Below are 18,009 nucleotides of genomic sequence, written 5' to 3' on the forward strand. Positions count from 1 at the left end.
CAGTATCTGGCTTGTTTTCATTAGCATAGTTTTCTCCAGGGCTCTGCATATTGTCAAATAATGACAGGGTTTCCCTCTTTGTGAAGGTGAGTAGGATTATATTGTACATATATATAGCATTCTCTTTATCCATTCTTGTGTCACTATTCATTTAAGTTTCCACACATGGGCTATTGTGAACAGTCTTTCGGGGAAAATTCATAAAGTATTGGTATGTCTTTGAGGTCCTGATTTGATTTTCCATGGATGTAAACCCAGTACTGGGATTGATGGATCACATGGTAGTTCTGTTTTTTAATTTTTTGAGAACCCTCCGTTATGTTTCCCATAGTGATCGTACCCATTTCCATTCCCACCAACACTGTGACGATGTTCCCTTTTGTTCCACATCCTTGCCAGTTTTCGTTATCATTTGGGTTTTAATAATAGCCATTTTAACAAGTGTGAAATGATATGTCATCGTAGTTTTGCTTTGCTTTTCCCTGATGATGAGTGATGTTGCGTAACTTTTCACATACGCGTTGACCATTTGTACGTCTTCTTTGAGAAATGTCTGTTTAGGTCTTTTGCTGATTACTTGTTATTGAGGTGTCTCTGCTATACAGTGTTATGTTGGCTTCAGATGTACAGTACAGGGGTGCAGCAGTTACCCATATTATTATGATTGTTATCTGCCAATGTAGAAAGATGTTCCAGAAACACTGACTGTATTCTCCATGCTGTGCTGCTGTCCCACGACCAGCTTACACTGTGACTGTGAATTACTGGGCCTCTGCATCCCTCTCGCCCTTCCCCCCACCATCCCCAGTTCCTCTCCCTTGGTAACCACGAGTCACTTCTCAGTATGTTTGAGTCTAATGCTCTTTTGGTCCTTCTGTTTTGCTTTCTTTTATATTCCATAAATGACTGAAATCATACGGTGTTTGTCTTCCTCCTCCTGGCTTATTTCACTGAGTATAAGTCCCTCTAGCTCCATCCATGGTGTTGCAAATGGCAGGATTTCTTTTCTTTTCATGGCCGAATAATATTCCACTGTGTTTATGTCCCACATTTTCTTTCTGTACTCAGCTACTGATGGACACTTAGGTTGCTTCCATATCTTGTCTATTGCAAATAGTGCAGCGATAAACATAGGGGTGCGTACATCTTTTTTTAAACTTTATTTTGGTATCATTAATCTACAGTTACATGAAGAACATGTTTACTAGGCTCCCCCGTTCACCAAGTCCCCCGCACAAACCCCATTACAGTCACTGTCTGTGAGCGTAGTAAGATGCTGCAGAATCACCAACTTGTCTTCTCTGTGTTGCACAGCCCTCCCCATGCCGCCCCCCACACACATTAAACATGCTAATTGTAATGCCCCCTTTCTTTTTCCGCACCCTTATCTTCTCACAGTCTTAAAAAGGTCTACAGAGGAGACCCAAGAAATAGCGGCGCGAGAACACGAGCTGCAGACTTCTGTGGATGCCCTGAGGCGGGAGCACGAGAGCACCGGCAGCAAGGGGCCCTTGGAGACCAGACGGCAGCGCTGACAGGTGTTCTGAAGGAGGAAGAGGCCGTCAAGGAAAAGGACGAACTCCTGAGGGAGGCACAGGCGGAGGCTGCACGAGAACGTCAGCTGCGCAGCATTGAGCTGAAGGTAAGAGAGCTTCTGAAGACAGAGGTAGCCTTGCTGCGAGGCACAGTAGAAAAGGTAAAGGTTGTAGCAGAGGAGGCACGTGGGGGAGCGGAGGGAAAGGTGCCATCAGCCCCGGAAATGGAGGAGCTGGGGGAGGATGAAGGGGGTGGTGCGGGAGGCCCTGGCGCCTCCTGTATTGAAAGCAGGCCCAGTGGTTATAAAGAAAACAAAGACCCAGCAGCTGAAAGTCCCCCAGGAGAGGAGCAGGCCCCTCCCAGGTTGGGGGGCACTCTGTGGTCTCCACCTGTGCTCAGGCTGAGCCGGTGGGTTTGGGCTCCCAGTTTAGGCAGAAGCCCTCGGAGTCAGTGTCGGCTTGGCTCCTGCATCTGTGGGACTTGGGGATGGATGGAATTGTTCTGTCAGGATCAGAGGTGGGAAAGCTGTCTTCCCTGATGGTGCAGCGTGCCTTGAGGCAGCGATTACAAAATGCGAGGTGACACGTACAGTAGCTGAGTCAGCGAGAACCCGGAAAGAAATAAGACCTGTTACTCATAGGAGGAATTTGAGGGGCCTTGTGAGGGTTACAAGGACCCAGATGTGGGTTGATTTGATACAGGCAGGAGTAGATGGAAGGAAATTAGACGGGAAGCCACATAGGATCTCACTGGAGCTATAGCAACAGCTGAAACCAGAGCAGCAGTTCCAGCCATCAAGACCAGAGAGGCAGAGGTCAGAGACAGAGCCACGAGTCCGGCCTGTGTGTCTGCAGGACTTCCTGCTGGAGAGGCTGGAGAACAATTTTCCAGCTTCCTTGCACAGGTACCGAGAGGAGAGAATCCTGGAGGGGTGGAGGGTGGATAAATGAGAGTTCCTGTGGCCAGGATTCTCACTTGGCCCTGGCTGACTAGCCCACTGCACACCTGTGGGCAGTTTGAGTCTATAAAAAGAGCTCCTCCCAGTGCTCCGCGCACCACACAGTGGCGGGGCTGCAAGGCTGCAGGAGAGCAGAGCAGAGGCTGGAGTGGTGGCAGCACCAAGGACAGAGGCCCAGAGGACGGCTGTGCAGGATGACTGTGCAAACAGAGGGGCCCAGAGGCAGAGACGGGCTTCTAGTGACTGACCTGCCACCTGGAAATAAAGTTGGGTATAACCCTTTCACCCCAAGAACGTTTTGCTGTTGATTTCTTTGGTCACACTGAATCCACAGTGAACTTGCGCAGGGCTGAAAACCATTGGCAAGGCAGTCCGCTTCTGAGAATCTTCAGCTGTAGTTCATCTGTGATTTTAATGACATTGTAATCTTTTCATATTGACCATTCCTGAAATATAATTTTCAGAAACCCCTTCATCTGTGAGAGATTGATCAATAGGAACTGTTTAGGTTTCGTAGAAGCAATAATATTTTCTCAAGGGATGCTGATAAAAATCATGTAAAAGTACAAAAAAAAAAAAATCCCACAGTCTGAAATACTATGGATCCAACTCACACAATCAGATTTAGAACACATTTTTTACCAAAACACAAAAAGCTTTTGAAGCAGGTGGTGCGTTTTTCCCCTGATACCAGCACATTTTTATAAGGTTCCACTAGATTTTCAGTCTGGTTAAATTGGAACTGACATTTATGCTAATTTAGCTAGGATTCTGAACATGGAACAGGTAAAATAGAATTACAAAGGGCTCCAAATTATGTTTATTTGCAAAATGATGGCTCTGAACAATATTTGGTTCCATTTGTCGGTTATTTCTCATCTGGCTACTTCTATGATTCTTTCCCCGCCTGGTGTGTTAATGTGATCAACTGCAATCTTTTCGTCTGCCTGGAATACGATAGGCTGTTTTCCTGTTGTCCATCTGTCTCCTATAGGAGGTGAAAGTACTTTTCAGAAATGGTTTGCATAGATACTATCAGTCTTTATATGCAGAGAAATTCCTTGAATAATTTAATGGCCAAATGCATTGAGAGAGACTTGGTATGAAAATGAATTTTCCTGTCAACTTTAAAAACAACAGCATGACTGCTTTCCATGCAATTCAAATATCAAACACTGGTTTTCTTCTTTTTTTTAATGGAGTTTTTTTCTATTTTGCAACACCTAAGGTGCTGAAGGAACATCTAGAAAATTTGTGTTTACTTTTGTTTTAATTTTATTTTATTAAGAAAACCCCACAACAAACTAACCAGCAAAGAAAAAGCCCTTTTCTCTGAAACAGCAGATGCTGCCTTTGACCTTGAGATTTAAGAGCAAATCTATTCCCGTCTACAGTGTCTTGAATTTCTTGGATTTGCCAGTATGGAGACAGCAGTTGGGAATGAGTGCTTTTGAAAGTACATGCATGATTAAAAAAAAAATTAGACTGCACAGCTGTTACTAAATAAATTGTTTTTCTCCTCCCTCCTTCCAGTTCATACAGGGTCTTAAAAATTATGATTGTTATTTTGGTTTCTTTTCTACTTTTAATTAGAATTATCTAAGTCCCAGTTGCCACAGCCTCTAGGTGTCTGGTGTTCCGGCTAATACACTGCTTCCTTGTGGTGGTGCCTGTGGCAGGAAGAGGACACATTTGATTGGTGGGGTCCCACTGTTTCTCTGTCGGGATAACGAAATACAGCCAGTCCGGTGTCAGGCCGGCAAGCAGGAGCAGGATTATTAATACCAAATACTTTATCATTTTCCTGACACAGTGTCTTGCCAATGGGTTTCGGCCCCAAACAAGTTCACTACGGATTCAGTGTGACCAAAGAAATGACAGTAGAACGTTCTTGGGGTCAAAGGGTTATACCCAACTTTATTCCCATGGTGGCAGGTCAAGTACAAGAATCCCATCCACCTTAGAGCAAGTCTGCACGCAGCCAGCTGGTCTCTCCTGTGGGCCTCTCTGCGCCTCAGCCGTCTCAGGCTCTGTCCTGGGAGTGCCACCACTCCAGTCTCTGCTGCCCTGGGGCCATGCAGCCCTGCAGCCTTGTGCATGTCGCCCAGAGCTAGGTCTCTCTCCACCTAAAACCTATGCTAAAACCAGAGCTAGGTCTCTCTCCACCTAAAAACTGCACGGAGCTTCATATACAGTCAGTAGCAACGTTTTGCCCACACGTGTGGAGGAGCCAGCCAACCAGGGCCAGATGAGAATCCTGGCTACGGGAACCTTCACTTTATCCACTGTGCTTAACTTATAATTTCCTAACTGGAGAGTTTATAAAAGAAGGTTTAAGCCCAGTGTGTTTTGTAAGTTGTTTTTTTTTTCAATTAAAAAAATTTTTTTTTGGTCTTCGGGCAAAAGGATAAACTCGTTTTTCTCTGTGGGGAGCTGAAGTTTAAAAATAATTTGTTTTTGAAGATTTATTCTTTGCTGTGTTTCCTTGAGTAAGAACATGGATAGGAGTTTTAGGAGAAGAGGTTTGAGCAGGAGATTTACAATAGTTCCTAATGAGAGCTAGATGATACATAAAATAGGAACTGGCCTTTTAAAAATTTTCTTTAAAAAATTTTTATGTCCACCTAAGCTTACCCCATTTAAATAGAAATTTAGGATCATTAGGACCCAAATCTCCCTGTATTTCAGAAAATGATTACTGACACCCACCATTGGGAATGGACATGCTTCCGCATATGTGTAAATGACGTCACTGTGTTTTGACTAGGCATTAAATAATTGAAACGCACTAAATAATCATGCACGTTGTGTGTCATCCAAGGCTGGGGCACAGGCTGTCCCTAAAGACACTGTAACCCTCCCACAAGGCCCGGTGCATCCAAGCCGTGTCATAGGATCTGCTTTTACCGTCTGGTATATAGGAAAAGCATAGGTTTTGGGTGGAGAGAGACCTAGCTCCAACCTAAGCCTCCTTTTAATTAGCTATTTAACTTCACGCAAGTTACTTGAGCTTCCTGAGACTCAAGAATTGTGTTTCTAATGTCAAGCAATCTACTAGGAATAAGTAAATATTATTCCTTTTCTTAGGGAGGTCACTGTTCAGTGGGGGAGGTAGTAGAATCATAGGCAGAATTTTCACTTATGTTTATCTGTGTATCTGCTGTGTACTATTTGTCTAAGGAATTTAGAAGTATACTTAAGTGATTACATTAAAATATATATATATATATATAAAGTATATAAATAAATACATGTTATATGCATGGTTATGCTCAAGGTCAGAGAACTATGCTCCAGTGCAGCAGGGTAGGAGCTGTCCTGTCTGGCACTCCGTGCTTTTTAGTACACATTTTTTGGACATCTGTGTGCTTGGCATAGTGATAGGAATTGGCAGCTAGTATGAAACAAGATAAGCACAGTCCTAAACCTTCCAGTGTCTTCCAGTCTAAATAACAAAGAGATGACCATAAACTAGAAATTCTGGGGCCCACGTCCTGGGGCCTGTGAAGATGAGACGAGGTTTCTTTGTCCTTCATGCCGTCTCCGTTCTGCTCTCTCGGGCCCTTTCCGTGCGCACAGCCTGCCGTTTGCCTACGCAGAACCTGTTGGCTGGGCAAGTTGTCTTTAGGTTAACTGTTCCGTACAGGGAGCCTCTTTTTAGGGGAGTGGCAGAATACTTCTTCCTAAGAGTGTTCGCATCGTTACCGAAAACATTTGGAGGCATTGAGACCGTACTAAGGAGCTCTCCCTTTGCAGGGTCCCAGCTTCCGAACACACTTCCATGGGTGACAGGGCTGCCTTCTCAGCCCCGCTGTGATGGTGCTCGCCTGCTCTGCAGATGTCCGTGGGGAGTGGTGGGGTCTGGCGCTTCACGGAGGGAACAGCAGATGGGAGTCCCCGCCGCCTCCTTGTGCGTGTTATTGGTCGGTGTGCTTCCCAGACTCAAGTTGAAACCAACGCATCAGGCTTAGCCCAGAACCCGGAAGGTTTCGCTGCAGGTGGAAGTCCTTCCTGCTGCTGTGGTAGAAAATCCATCTTCCCCTGGGCTTTAGTATTCTGAGAAGAGGTTTAGGACCTGGGACATCTTCCTATTTAAGTACTCCTCAGATACGATCTTTTAATTGTAAAAGCATGTAATTATATAATGTATACAGTAATTAATACATACATATCAAATTAATAATTTGAAAATGTTACCATTTAAGTACAGTTCTTAGTTCCTTAGGCAAGCAAGTACATCGCGGATGCACAGGTGAATTTAAAGTACTCCTCATAGTAATACAAGAACTATACTCAGGCAGGAGGGTGATGCAGGGACACTGGCACGCGTCATTTCTATGTACTTGTTTCGTCTGAAGCGCCGGCAGGACCCTGTCATCTCCCTTCTCAGCAAAGCTCAGTGGCACCCGACTGCGCTCAGGGCACCTGTGCTCGGAGCCCTGCCAGCTGCCTTCCCTCCTCCTTCATTCCGCGGTGTTCCTCGTCCTTCACGTACCCTTGGCTGCAGCTCGTCTGGCCTCTTTGCTGTTCCCCCCGAGGTCATGCTTTGTGTCTGTAGCCTTTGGTCGGTGAGGGATACATTTTAACTCCTTATTTGCTTATAAGAGCCTATTAACCCCACAAGCCTGAGTTCAAATGCCTTCTCTTTCATGAAACCTTCCTCAGTCCTACTAATCAGAATCAATCATTTTTTCCTCTCTCTTCCTCATTGCTGGCCTACTGTGTGTACCACTTTACCCATGTGGGCCTCTCTCATTTATATCTGGCTGGTTTGTTCATCTCTCCATACCTTTACCCAACAATACTTTCCTGAAAGCCTGTGTGTCACTGGCACTATGCAAGGATATGGGGATGTAATGGGGAGCAGAAAGCAGACATGGTGCCTGTGCTCCCGGAGCTCACGGTCTTCGGGTGGAGGGGTCAGTAAGAGCACAATGAAACCCGCCAGCTAAACCCGCAGCTGTGACCAGAGCAAGGGAGATGGGCAGATGGGTGTGTGTGTGTGTGTGTGTGACTGCAGTCTCCTTAATGTCAGTGACAGCCTCTGGCTTGGTGGAGCAGGCAGTAGGATAAGTCAGCTATGGCATGTAATGACGTACATGTTCTCTGTCGTGGGTTGATCTGTGTACCCCCAAAAGATATGTGGAAGTCTTAGGCCCAGTAGCTGTGAACATGACTGGAGTAGGGTTTTTGCAAGTGCGACCAAGTGAAGATGAGGTCACCCTCGATTCGGTGGGCCCTAATCCAGGACGACTGCTGTCCAGTAAGGGGAGGAGACAAGACACAGACAGACACGGGGGAGATGGCCGTGGGAAGACAGGCCGAGACTGGAGTGGTGAGTTCACGAGCCGAGGAGTGCCAGGGGGAGGCGGCACCACCTCAAGCTAGAGGAGACAGACTGGAGCGGATTCTCCTTCCAGCCTGCGGAAGAAACCCTCTCTGACGACACCTGGACTTCAGACTTCCAGCCTCCGGAACAGTGCAGGAATAGGTGTGTATTGTGTCAGGCCATCCGGTTTCTGGTAATTCGCTGCAGCAACCCTAGGAAACTAACGTCGCCTCTGGAGGGCAGCGCATGCCAACTAGGGCACAACACAGCAGCGCACCGAGGTGTGGGTAAATGAGTGAACTGGAGGAATGGTGGTTGAATAAATAAAAACAGTGCTGTCCGCTTTCTTCAATGTTAAGAGGCCAGAGTCAGTTCAGGATATTTTTTTTCGGTTCCAGCTCTTTTAAGAGGAAAAGAAACTGTGTATTCACAGTGAACAACACCATCATCAGTTGAGCAGGCGGGACTGAATTACTTAATTGCCCCCGGGGCTCTGTCTTAGAAATGAAGCTGTGTTTTTGTCAGTGTGGCTAGTGAGGAGTATAAAATACCAGAATTATTAAATATCAAAACAGCAGCAGGTCTTTCCTCTCCTCCCTCCGAGGCAGCATCCGGGCCCTTCGGTCTGCAGCCCCTGCGTCCTCGGGCGTTTTGTGCTTGTCTCTCTGGTTGAGATGGTTCACTTCCAGATGGAGCGGCAACGACACCTTTTCCCCTTTGCTTGTTGTGAACAGTGGTTAGTATTTGTGTTCCATTTTATATTTTCAGAGCATTTATGGTTGTTGGGTTCCATAGCATGCAGGAATTTGTGACGTTTCCATGTTTTTTTGTTTGTCAAGGGTAGAGAAGGAGAGGACCAAGATGTTCCAGGGACACCTGTAAGCGACACAAGTCAGTTACTTACTCATCTGGGGTGCTGCCCCCTTTCGTCCCGGAGTCCCTTCCCCTCCTGTTTGCCTCCCGAATCCTCGCGCGCGGCCATCATAACGCCACTTGTGTGGCACCTCCTCAAGTCTCCCAAATCTCCATTGCATCATTTTCCTATATGACGTTTCATGTCGGTGGGTTTTCCCAAGCAGGTTGTGAGTCCCTGGAGGACAGGGAACCACACTCCCCCAGTGAGTACCAAGGATCTGCCTCTTAAGTGTTGCAATAAATGAGTGAATGAGCAAATGAAGTATTTCAGGGAAGTGCCCCGTGCGGGGGCTGCTGGATTCCGGCCAGAAACCGGCGCTCAGATACATGTCTCCTGTCCTGTGAGAGCCGAGGTAGTCACGGTTGTCAGAGGCGCACAGGTGATGCCACTGCAGCAATGAACTGGGCCTTGCGCCATTCCTGCTAGAAAGGGGGGGCAATTTGTTAAGTTTCAACCCAGTTGACAAAGGAAACTGGTGAATTTACTGGATGTATTTTAGAAATTTGAAAATTGATGATGAAACGAGAAAGAGACCCCAGTTACAGGAAGAGTCCTGGCACAAAAGGTTGAAAGCTTATAGTGACATAGGTCTTCTGGCCTGCTGGCCTCCCACCAGGAACAGGGCGACCCGGGCAAACACATCCCAGGCGGTTTGCGTCTGTAGTAGTCGAATCCCCTCCGTGACTTCAGTTTTCTGGGGCTCATCAGAAAGCAGCTGTTCTGGGTAGTTCCCTCTAGTTCCAACTTCTTTAAAACTTGAAAATGGAAATATTTAAACTGATATACCACAGGCAGTTACATAGACATTTCTTATAAGAATAACATCTGATAATTTTGGAAGAAGTCGAAAAACGCAGCTGGAACTCACAGTTGGTAATCCCACACTATCCGGGTGTAAGTTCTGTTTAACCTTTGGCTGTATTTCTTTCTAGCCTTTTTAAAAATTCCATTTTAAACACAGCACACACAGTTATGCACCCATTTTGAAAATCAGATGTGCCAAGCATTATCTGGCCTTTTTTGATCTAGAGCAGCCGTCAGGGACAGCTGAGGGCACGCAGATCGATGTGACAAAGTGTCTTCCCTCCGCCTTCCTTCCCCTCAGCGCCGTGGCTGGTGGGGGCGCAGGCAGCGGGCGGGGCTCCTGGACACCTTCCCTCACCGCCCCCTGGGGAAGTCTGGCGTATTCTGGGGCTTTGGCATTTTCTGCCCTTGCGTGTGTGTAATTGCCGAAATCCTTCCTCCCCGTACCATCCCAGCTATAAAAAGCTAGGCGGCTAAGCTTTTGCTTTTCTAAATTACAGCAAAGTTGGTGATGAAAAAGCAAAATATAAATGAAGGGTTTTGTTGTCTAAATTCCTTTTAAAAGAAAAGATTCTTGCTCTTAGGTCATTTTACTTGACAGATTCTTGGGAAAGGTAGGGGGAAAATGCTTGGAGAATCCTTGCAGTTAATATCTCTGGGTCAGCGGGGGTCCGTGACGCAGGTGTGGTTTTGGAAGGTTTTTGATAGCAGGGGATGGCTTCCAGGAGGCGGCCTAGTAGAGAGGGGCCGGCGGGGGTCTTGGGGTCAGGCAGACCTGGCAGTGAACGCTTGCTCCCCTGGCCCCTGCGCGACTCTGGCCACACTGTCCCGTGCTGAGGAGTATCAGTCTCGCAGCGCTGGAGCCGCTCATGATGGCGCCTGCTCCCCACATGTGTAGGGAGCTTACGTGAACGTACACGTGGAGCTCCCAGCACACAGTAGGTGCTGACTGTGAGCTTGTTCCTTCGGTTTTCCGCAGAGGCTTCTGGGATGTGTGCAGATGGAACAGTCAGTTCATCTGTGGGGCAGTGACTGACGGTAATGGTGTGCTAGTATTAACCCAAGGAAACATCTTGCACAAAACTATTGGTATAATGTTTATCAGTGAAAAAAGTTCTCACCATATATTATGACTTGAGTTTTCCTTCTCCAATATTAAAAAGATTTGAGTGAGGGTATAGGTCCCAGAATTTAAAAAAATTTGTTTGTTTTGCTGTCATAACCTGCCGTTACATTTTTGTTTTAATTAATTTATTTTTATTAAGGTATCATTGATACACATTCTTTTGAAGGTTTCGCAAGGAAAACAATGTGGTTATTACATTCACTGTTATTATCGAGTGGCTCCCCCATACCCCACTGCAGTCACTGTCCATCGATGTAGTAAGGCCACAGAGTCCCTATTTGTCCTCTCAGAGCTACACTGTCTTCCCTGTGACCCCAGACACACCATGTGCACCAATCATGATACCCCTCAATCCCCTTCTCCCTCCCTCCCCACCCGCCCTCCCCCACCCCTTCCCTTTGGTAACCTCTAGTCCCTTCTTGGAGTGTGTGAGTCTGCTGCTATTTTTGTTCCTTCAGTTTTGCTTTGTTCTTATACTCCACAGATGAGGGAAATCATTTGGCACTTGTCTTTCTCTGCCTGACTTATTTCACTGAGCATAATACCCTCCAGCTCCATCCATGTTGTTGTAAATGGTAGGATTTGTTTCTTTCTTATGGCCGAATAGTATTCTATGGTGTATATGTACCACCTTTTCTTTATCCATTCATCTACTGGTGGACACTTAGGTTGCTTTCATATCTTGGCCATTGTAAATAGTGCTGCCGTAAACATGGGGGTGCATATGTCTTCTTGAATCTGAGAAGCTGTTTTCTTTGGGTAAATTCCTAGGAGTGGAATTCCCGGGTTGAATGGTATTTCTATTTTTAGTTTTTTGAGGAACCTCCATACTGCTTTCCACAATGGTTGAACTAGCTTACATTCCCACCAGCAGTGTAGGAGGGTTCCCCTTTCTCCACATGCTCGCCAGCATTTGCTGCTCCTAGTCTTTTCTGTGCTGACCATCCTACCTGGTGTGAGGTGATAGCTCATTCTCTTGAGATGCGTCTTCAGTGATGTCCAGTATATCACTGAACAGAAAGTCAGCCTTTGTCCTCAGAGAAGAGGCATTAGTTTCCAAGGAGTATTGATTAAGCACCTATTCTAGTAGGTGGGGGCCTGGAACCAATGAAGTCAAACCTCTATTTTCTACCTTAGCCTTCAGGAAGTTCAGAATCGGATTTAGTGTATTATACATAGTAATTGTAGCTTCGTGATTTTGTTCATTTGCTTTTTGCTTCCCTTTATCTCTCAAATTTTCAATTTCTAAATTAACAGCCCCATATTCAGTTCAATCACCAAACATATTCTCTGTGCTAGTCTTAAAGGAAAGGGGGGAAAAAACCCTATAAATCTCAGTCTTGGTGGGTTGAAACCGTGTAAACAAACCCTGTAGTTGAACAGAAGCTGTTCCCCACCAAGCCCACACCCACGTCTGTGGAGGGAGAAGACGCAGACCAGACCCAGCTCGTGGGAGTCCTTCCGCCGGCCAGGCGGGGAGCCGGGGGCAGGACATCACAGGAGAGGCCGTAACACGCAGCTTTTGAAATAGATCACTTCAAATTTGAAAAAGAGCACATAGGTTGTAAATAATCGGAAATGAGTAAAAGAAGTGGGAGTGATCACCACACTGGGGAGAAGGTAATGGGCCAGGAAGTACGTGATTAAGAGGCTCAGTGAGTGACAGTCATGGTGGGGGTTCAAAAAGGGTTTCCTTGCAAATGCAGAATGGGGGAGCAGTGGGTGTTGGATGAGATGAATTCCTTCTCAAGTGTAATTCCAGGGGAGGAAAAAGCCAGGCTGCCGGTGAGAACTAGAGATCACTAGAATTCTACCACTCAGGTAAAAAAAAGACGTAAAGGATATTTACATTTTTGATTTTTTAAACATACCCAGCTGCTTGCATGGTTCTGCGTCACTGAGTCACTAGTCGGTAAGGTGTCGCGGGGAAGGGCTCCCTGAAGACTCCTCCTGTCTCTAGTAGAAGTTTGCTCTCAGAACCCTTTACATTTTAAGTTTTTGAAGACTCCAAAAAGCTCTTGTTCAGGTGCATTATATCTACCAATGTTTATTGTGTTATTAATAAGTGAGAATTTATCAAATACAATTGGGAAGTTTTGAAGTACGTGAATATACAAGCCCATTCCATTAGCTGCAGAGCGCTGACTTCATCTGGAGGCACGTAGCCTCTGGAAAAGTCTACAGTTGTGAAGTGTGAGAGCGAAAAAGGCAGATGACATCCTAGTACGATGAGAAGATAGACTGACGTCATGGGCCCCCGATCGGGTCCCAGAGACCATCTGAGGCCCCTGAACCACTTGGAGAACCACTTGACACCATCCATACAATAGCTGTTTATATTCACATCTGGGGTGATTGCGTCGATTCTTGCAGTCAACTGTCACCCACTTCTTTTTCCTGGATGAATAACTTTGCATGAAGGCTTAGAAATCAAGAAGGTTGACTTTCACAGATCGTTTTGTGGTCCAGAATTGGAACTGTTGGTGATAAAAAAGAAAGAAAACTCAACAATAACACCCAACAAAAGAAAAAAATTCAATGATTTCTGACTGTACATTGTTTTTAAACATACGACATTAGATTTATGAGTCAACTGAGTGAAGAGAATGTATTTTGATCACAAGGGCCCTTGATGTAAGTGAACATGGGGTGTGTGCGTAGTCTCCAAACTTGGAAATATTTAAGAAAAGCCCCTCCCTTGCAGTCCTGGTTTACGCGAATCAGCCTGGAGATAGGCTTTTACTTTGATCACCACTGGCCTGTCACCACCTTCAGCTTCCACGTTTCTTCCCCGACTGACAGCACAGAACAGCCACGCTGCCATATTTCAGCCTGGCCTCACCACCCCCTTTCCCCATCACCATTCATAAAATTCTGTGTCTGAACAGTTCAAAGGCCAACAGCATTAAATGAAAACAGGGGTTTGGAAGCTTCAAGGAAGGTTCAGAACTGGAGCAGATGTTTGGACACTAGCTGCCCTTCTTCTAGTTGCCCTCTGACTGCGGCCTTGAGTCTCATGGTCAGTTTGTCTTCTGAAGATGCCCAGGTGAGCCTTCCTCAAGCTTGGAGCTTGCTGATGGCTTGGGTCCCAGGGCTGCCGGCGGCCAATCTGCCCAGTCCGTCCTGTCGCTGCTGGCCGAGGTTTCTCCCATCGCCACGTCAGCAGAGCACTGCACGCCTTGTCTCTTTCCGGAGTTTGTTATTCCAAGAAAAGCCAAGAATGGAATTGCTGGGAATCACTGCTGCTGCGTCTGAGCACTGAGAGCCAGTTTTCCTGACTGGTGGTTTTTCTCTCACATTCCTGGGGCTTTGGTGGCATTTACGTGGAGGCCCTGCCGTTTTATTGCCTCATGAAATTCCATTTGAATGAGATGCTTGTCATCCAGAGACCTTTTATTTTTGTTGTTCAAATGGAGTCCAAATGTTTCACCATTGATCACTGAAATGGAAAGATCAAAAATTTTCATTTCCTTATTTTTTCTGCTTTAGATCTAATAATATGTCATTTTGCACGCCCTGAGGAGCTTAGCTGGCATCTATCACCTGTGTTCTTATTTTAGATAATATTGCTTTCTGCCCCACACTACCGGATCGGTGATGCAAGGCTATGAAACGAGTGCCAAATGAACATCCAAAGGAAAGACTGTCTTTGACGGGTAAGGAATGCTCTGGATCTTTGACTATTGTTGCACTCAGTGTTGTCTTTCTCTTTAACCTTTCCTTCTTTTTCTTCCACAACACCTCTCTGGTTGTAGAGAAAGAAGGGAAACAAAAAATCATGTGCTGTGTAAGGGCCACATTAAGGCAGGGTCATGTTTAGCTCCCCAGGTCAGCATCACCGATGATCTCGTGTTCGGTAACGTTCTTCCCAAGCCCCTTTCTTATGTAAATCTTGCCCGTGGCCCATCTTTCTTACCCCTGGACACGGCTCCTGCCCTGCCTTCCCTGTAGGGCTTTCATGTTATTCGCACCCACCGCCCGGGCAGCAGGTAGTTTTCTACCAGCCTTAACCCTCTTCCTCCTGGGGCGACTCCCTTCCCTGCAGGCACCCCGTGCTGCGTTCCTTCTGTCCTTTCACAGCCTTCCTCTCACCAGATCCCTCTCCATCCGTGTGCATCTCGGTCGTGCTTCCTCCGCGAAGGCGTGAGTCCACACGGACTGACCCCTCAGCTCCTGTGCACACATCCAGTGTGCACTCTTGAGAGCCTGTGTTTCCTTCCCCTTGGAGACAGGCCCACAGGCTGCCCCACCAGAGGACCCGGGTGGACCGAGGGGAGCATGAAGAGCCTTGATTCATGCACGCTGGCTTTTGAAGAGTTGGTCTTAGAGGAACAGACATTTGACAGACTGGAGACAGCACGGGAGAAATGTGTGAGCTGAGGTGCGGAGTGCGGACTTCTAAGCTTTGTGTGTGGACGCTATGCCCTAAATTTTTGATGGAAAGGCAAACATTTAGCCACATAATTTGAATGTTTTGAAATGGTGTGTATCCTGTATTTATGAATTTGGGAAAATACGGATCTGTGAGCTGTCAAAAATATTTTGACACATGTTGATTAAAAGGATATTTTCCAGTTCTATCTACACTAACATGAGATACATTGATACTTGAAATATGTGTTTCACAGTGTTCAATAAAAGTGACAATATGAAAATGCGACAGATTATCAATTTACATAATGCCAACCTGATGCGTTAGGCCATCTGGAGCCTGGGGCTGGGGCATGTGGGAAGGGAAATGGGTGCACAGACGCCCTGGGGTCTGGAGGAAGGAGAGGCAACTGTCTGCAACTTCACCATTTTTCCAGGAATAACTGCTCGTTTGTACTGTATTGAACAGTGAAAGATGAGGGAAGAGTTTTATTAATCTTGTTCAAATTTAGTAGGAATATTACTTCTTAGCTGTCTAATAAACAAATTTGATTTTGTTTAACTGCACAAATTTTGTGTTGGTATTGGCCCTTTGTCATAAAGGCCTTTTGTTATAATGTTAGTACTAGACAATCTGCACAGAAAAATAATCACTCTGCTGTATGAATGTGATGTGGCGCCGTGTGGACACAACTGGAGAGGCTGGTTGACAATGATAAGGAAAGCAGGTCACCTGAGCATGAGAGTCTTGGGCTGGGAGCCGAGCTCTGTGGGGGAGACGGGGGCTCTAGGGTAGAGGCGGGTGGGCGTCCCCGAGAGGTGCCAAAGGCTTTTCCAAAGGGCGGTGAGAGGCAGTGGGGGGTCGGGCGTTGAGTCATCAATCATTTGTGTACCGGTAACATCTGGTTTTTTGCATTAGATACCAAAATGTTACTTACAAAGAATTCATGGCTTTGAAATAACACAGATTTCTACTCACCAGTCTTTGCTCAAAATCATCTGTAGAGCAACATATTTCCAAGTCCTATAAAGAAATGATGTTTTCCTTCCAGAAATTATATGAGGCATTTGTTTCCCTTTCTCTTTCTGAGAAAATCTCTCCCTGGCAACCATCAAAATTTGTCTTGTTGGTTTTGACTCTCACTGGGATATTTGTGAACTTGAGAGACGCGAAACCCCGCCGCCGTTCTTGGGGGTCCATAGGGCATGGCCTTGCTGTGTGATTGTGACGGATACGGCTCTGTGGGGCTGTGCCTTTGTAACAAGCACAGACGGTTCACCTGCCACAAAGTTGCCTATAAGTCATCTCACATCCACAGACCTGTGAACCGGAATATGTTTCTGGATCTCGCTGGCAAGTCGGAAACGTTGCCCATCTTGGAGAACTCTTGGTTTACATCCAAAGATGGAATGCTGTTGATCTCTGTAAGCCCTCTCTCTCACACAGTGCCTGATGGCTGCCAGTTAGTAAATGGATTTGTGTACCATTCATGTTTGTTAATGTTCAGGCAGGTTAGTGTTAGCATCACCACTGACTGATTTGGAAGAAATGATTCATCCTTGTGATACATGTTTCTGGTTCATTGGAACGTCAAGGTAGGAAATGCCACACACCATCCCGCTGCGTGTGAGGCAGGGCGTTGGCATTCTCTTACTGTTGCAGCAGTCAGCACACGTCGGACACAGAATGTCACCCCATGTGGCCGAACTGGGGTCCTTGCTGGCGCCTTCTAACTTTGCTGCCCTTATTAAAGTGTCGAAGACATTAAAAGGAAGGGAAATCGGCCTGGCTCATCTGCTCTTCAACGTCCCATCAGAGGGCCGGCCTGCTTGGAGCCCCACTTTATTCTCCAGGCGGGAGAGGGGTGTCCCAGCACAAACCCGTCCGAGGCTGAACAGCCGGTGGTCATCGTGAAGGCCCTGCGCTGTGATCAGAGGTCAGGCATCCCCAGCAGCAGGTCGGGGGCCGTGACTAGGAGCGCAGCTGCCCGCCTCGATGCCCAGGCTTCAGGCACTTGGCCGCCGAGGAGACAGGAGTCCAGGTGGATTCACACGTGTATCACACAGACAGCAGGCGTCAGGCCAGCAGGGCACCAGGTCCCCACCTCCTTCGCCCTGACACAGGGTGAGCCTGAAGCACAGGGAGCAGCCGGCAGGAGGCCTGGGCGGGGGTCACTCCGCTGGGGGAGCCGTCCCCCAGTTACAGCCATGTAGTCTGACAGACACAGAAGCCTGCAGCTGTGCCCTGCCGGGGAGGGAGGGAGGGGGAAATCGTGTGCTCACCCAAACACGGGTGGCGCATGGGAAACGGTCTTGTGGCAGCCCCCCCACCCCACTCCCACATGCGGGAACATAGAGGAGAAGCTGCTGCTTGGCAGCTGCCCACAGGGCCACTCGTCTTCCTTCAGTTCGGGAGGAATTACGGGGCATCCCGCCAAGACCCGGGCCAGTCTGAGGTTCCGCTTTGCCTTCTGTGGCCGGTGTGGGGATGGGCCAGGTTGCCAGCATGCCATGGTGGAGCCGTTCCCTGCGGAGTGCCCTGCCCGGCTCCCAGTGTGGGAGGAAGCTTCAGAAGCACAGCATCTGGAGCCCTGTGAGGCTGGGTAGGTGAGAATTTTGAGGTTTTTGAACTTCAGATATAATTTTATTTAAGATATGCTTCAGGGACTGAATAGCCCCATCTTCCATCTTTCTGTGTGACTTAACACACAAAGGCTTGTTTCTTTTTCACTGTACATGCCCAGCAGGAGTTGGCAGCGTTGGTGTGCCCCACACAGCCATTCAGGGAGCCAGACTGAGGGCAGGAGCTTTTCACATCTTGTAGCTGCAGCATCTGCAACTCATGGTCCCCTCCGTCATCCCAACAGGAAAGGACACAGCCAGAAGGTCATGTACCAGCTCTTCCATCCTTTGGCCTAAAAGTGACCCAAGTCACTTGTGCCCACAGCTTACTGGTCAGAACTGTCATA

The 18,009-nt window shown here is 47.1% G+C and overlaps 1 protein-coding gene across 26 annotated transcripts in view; it reads left to right on the forward strand.

Annotated features, from left to right (window-relative positions):
• The window catches only part of LOC140847185 (uncharacterized), a 114,966-nt gene that overhangs the window by 74,779 nt on the left and 22,178 nt on the right, over positions 1-18,009 (forward strand). For 7 of the 26 annotated variants that reach the window (XM_073226604.1, XM_073226609.1, XM_073226608.1 and 4 more), the window contains 3 exons: positions 1,399-1,642; positions 14,230-14,325; positions 14,902-15,327. In XM_073226604.1, coding sequence (XP_073082705.1) covers positions 1,399-1,535 — 137 coding nt within the window. In that variant the 3' untranslated portion in view covers positions 1,536-1,642; positions 14,230-14,325; positions 14,902-15,327. The other 19 variants (XM_073226602.1, XM_073226597.1, XM_073226600.1 and 16 more) reach the window with 17 other exon arrangements.

Source organism: Manis javanica, chromosome 17, assembly GCF_040802235.1.
Source record: "Manis javanica isolate MJ-LG chromosome 17, MJ_LKY, whole genome shotgun sequence".
Taxonomy (NCBI): Eukaryota; Metazoa; Chordata; class Mammalia; order Pholidota; family Manidae; genus Manis; species Manis javanica.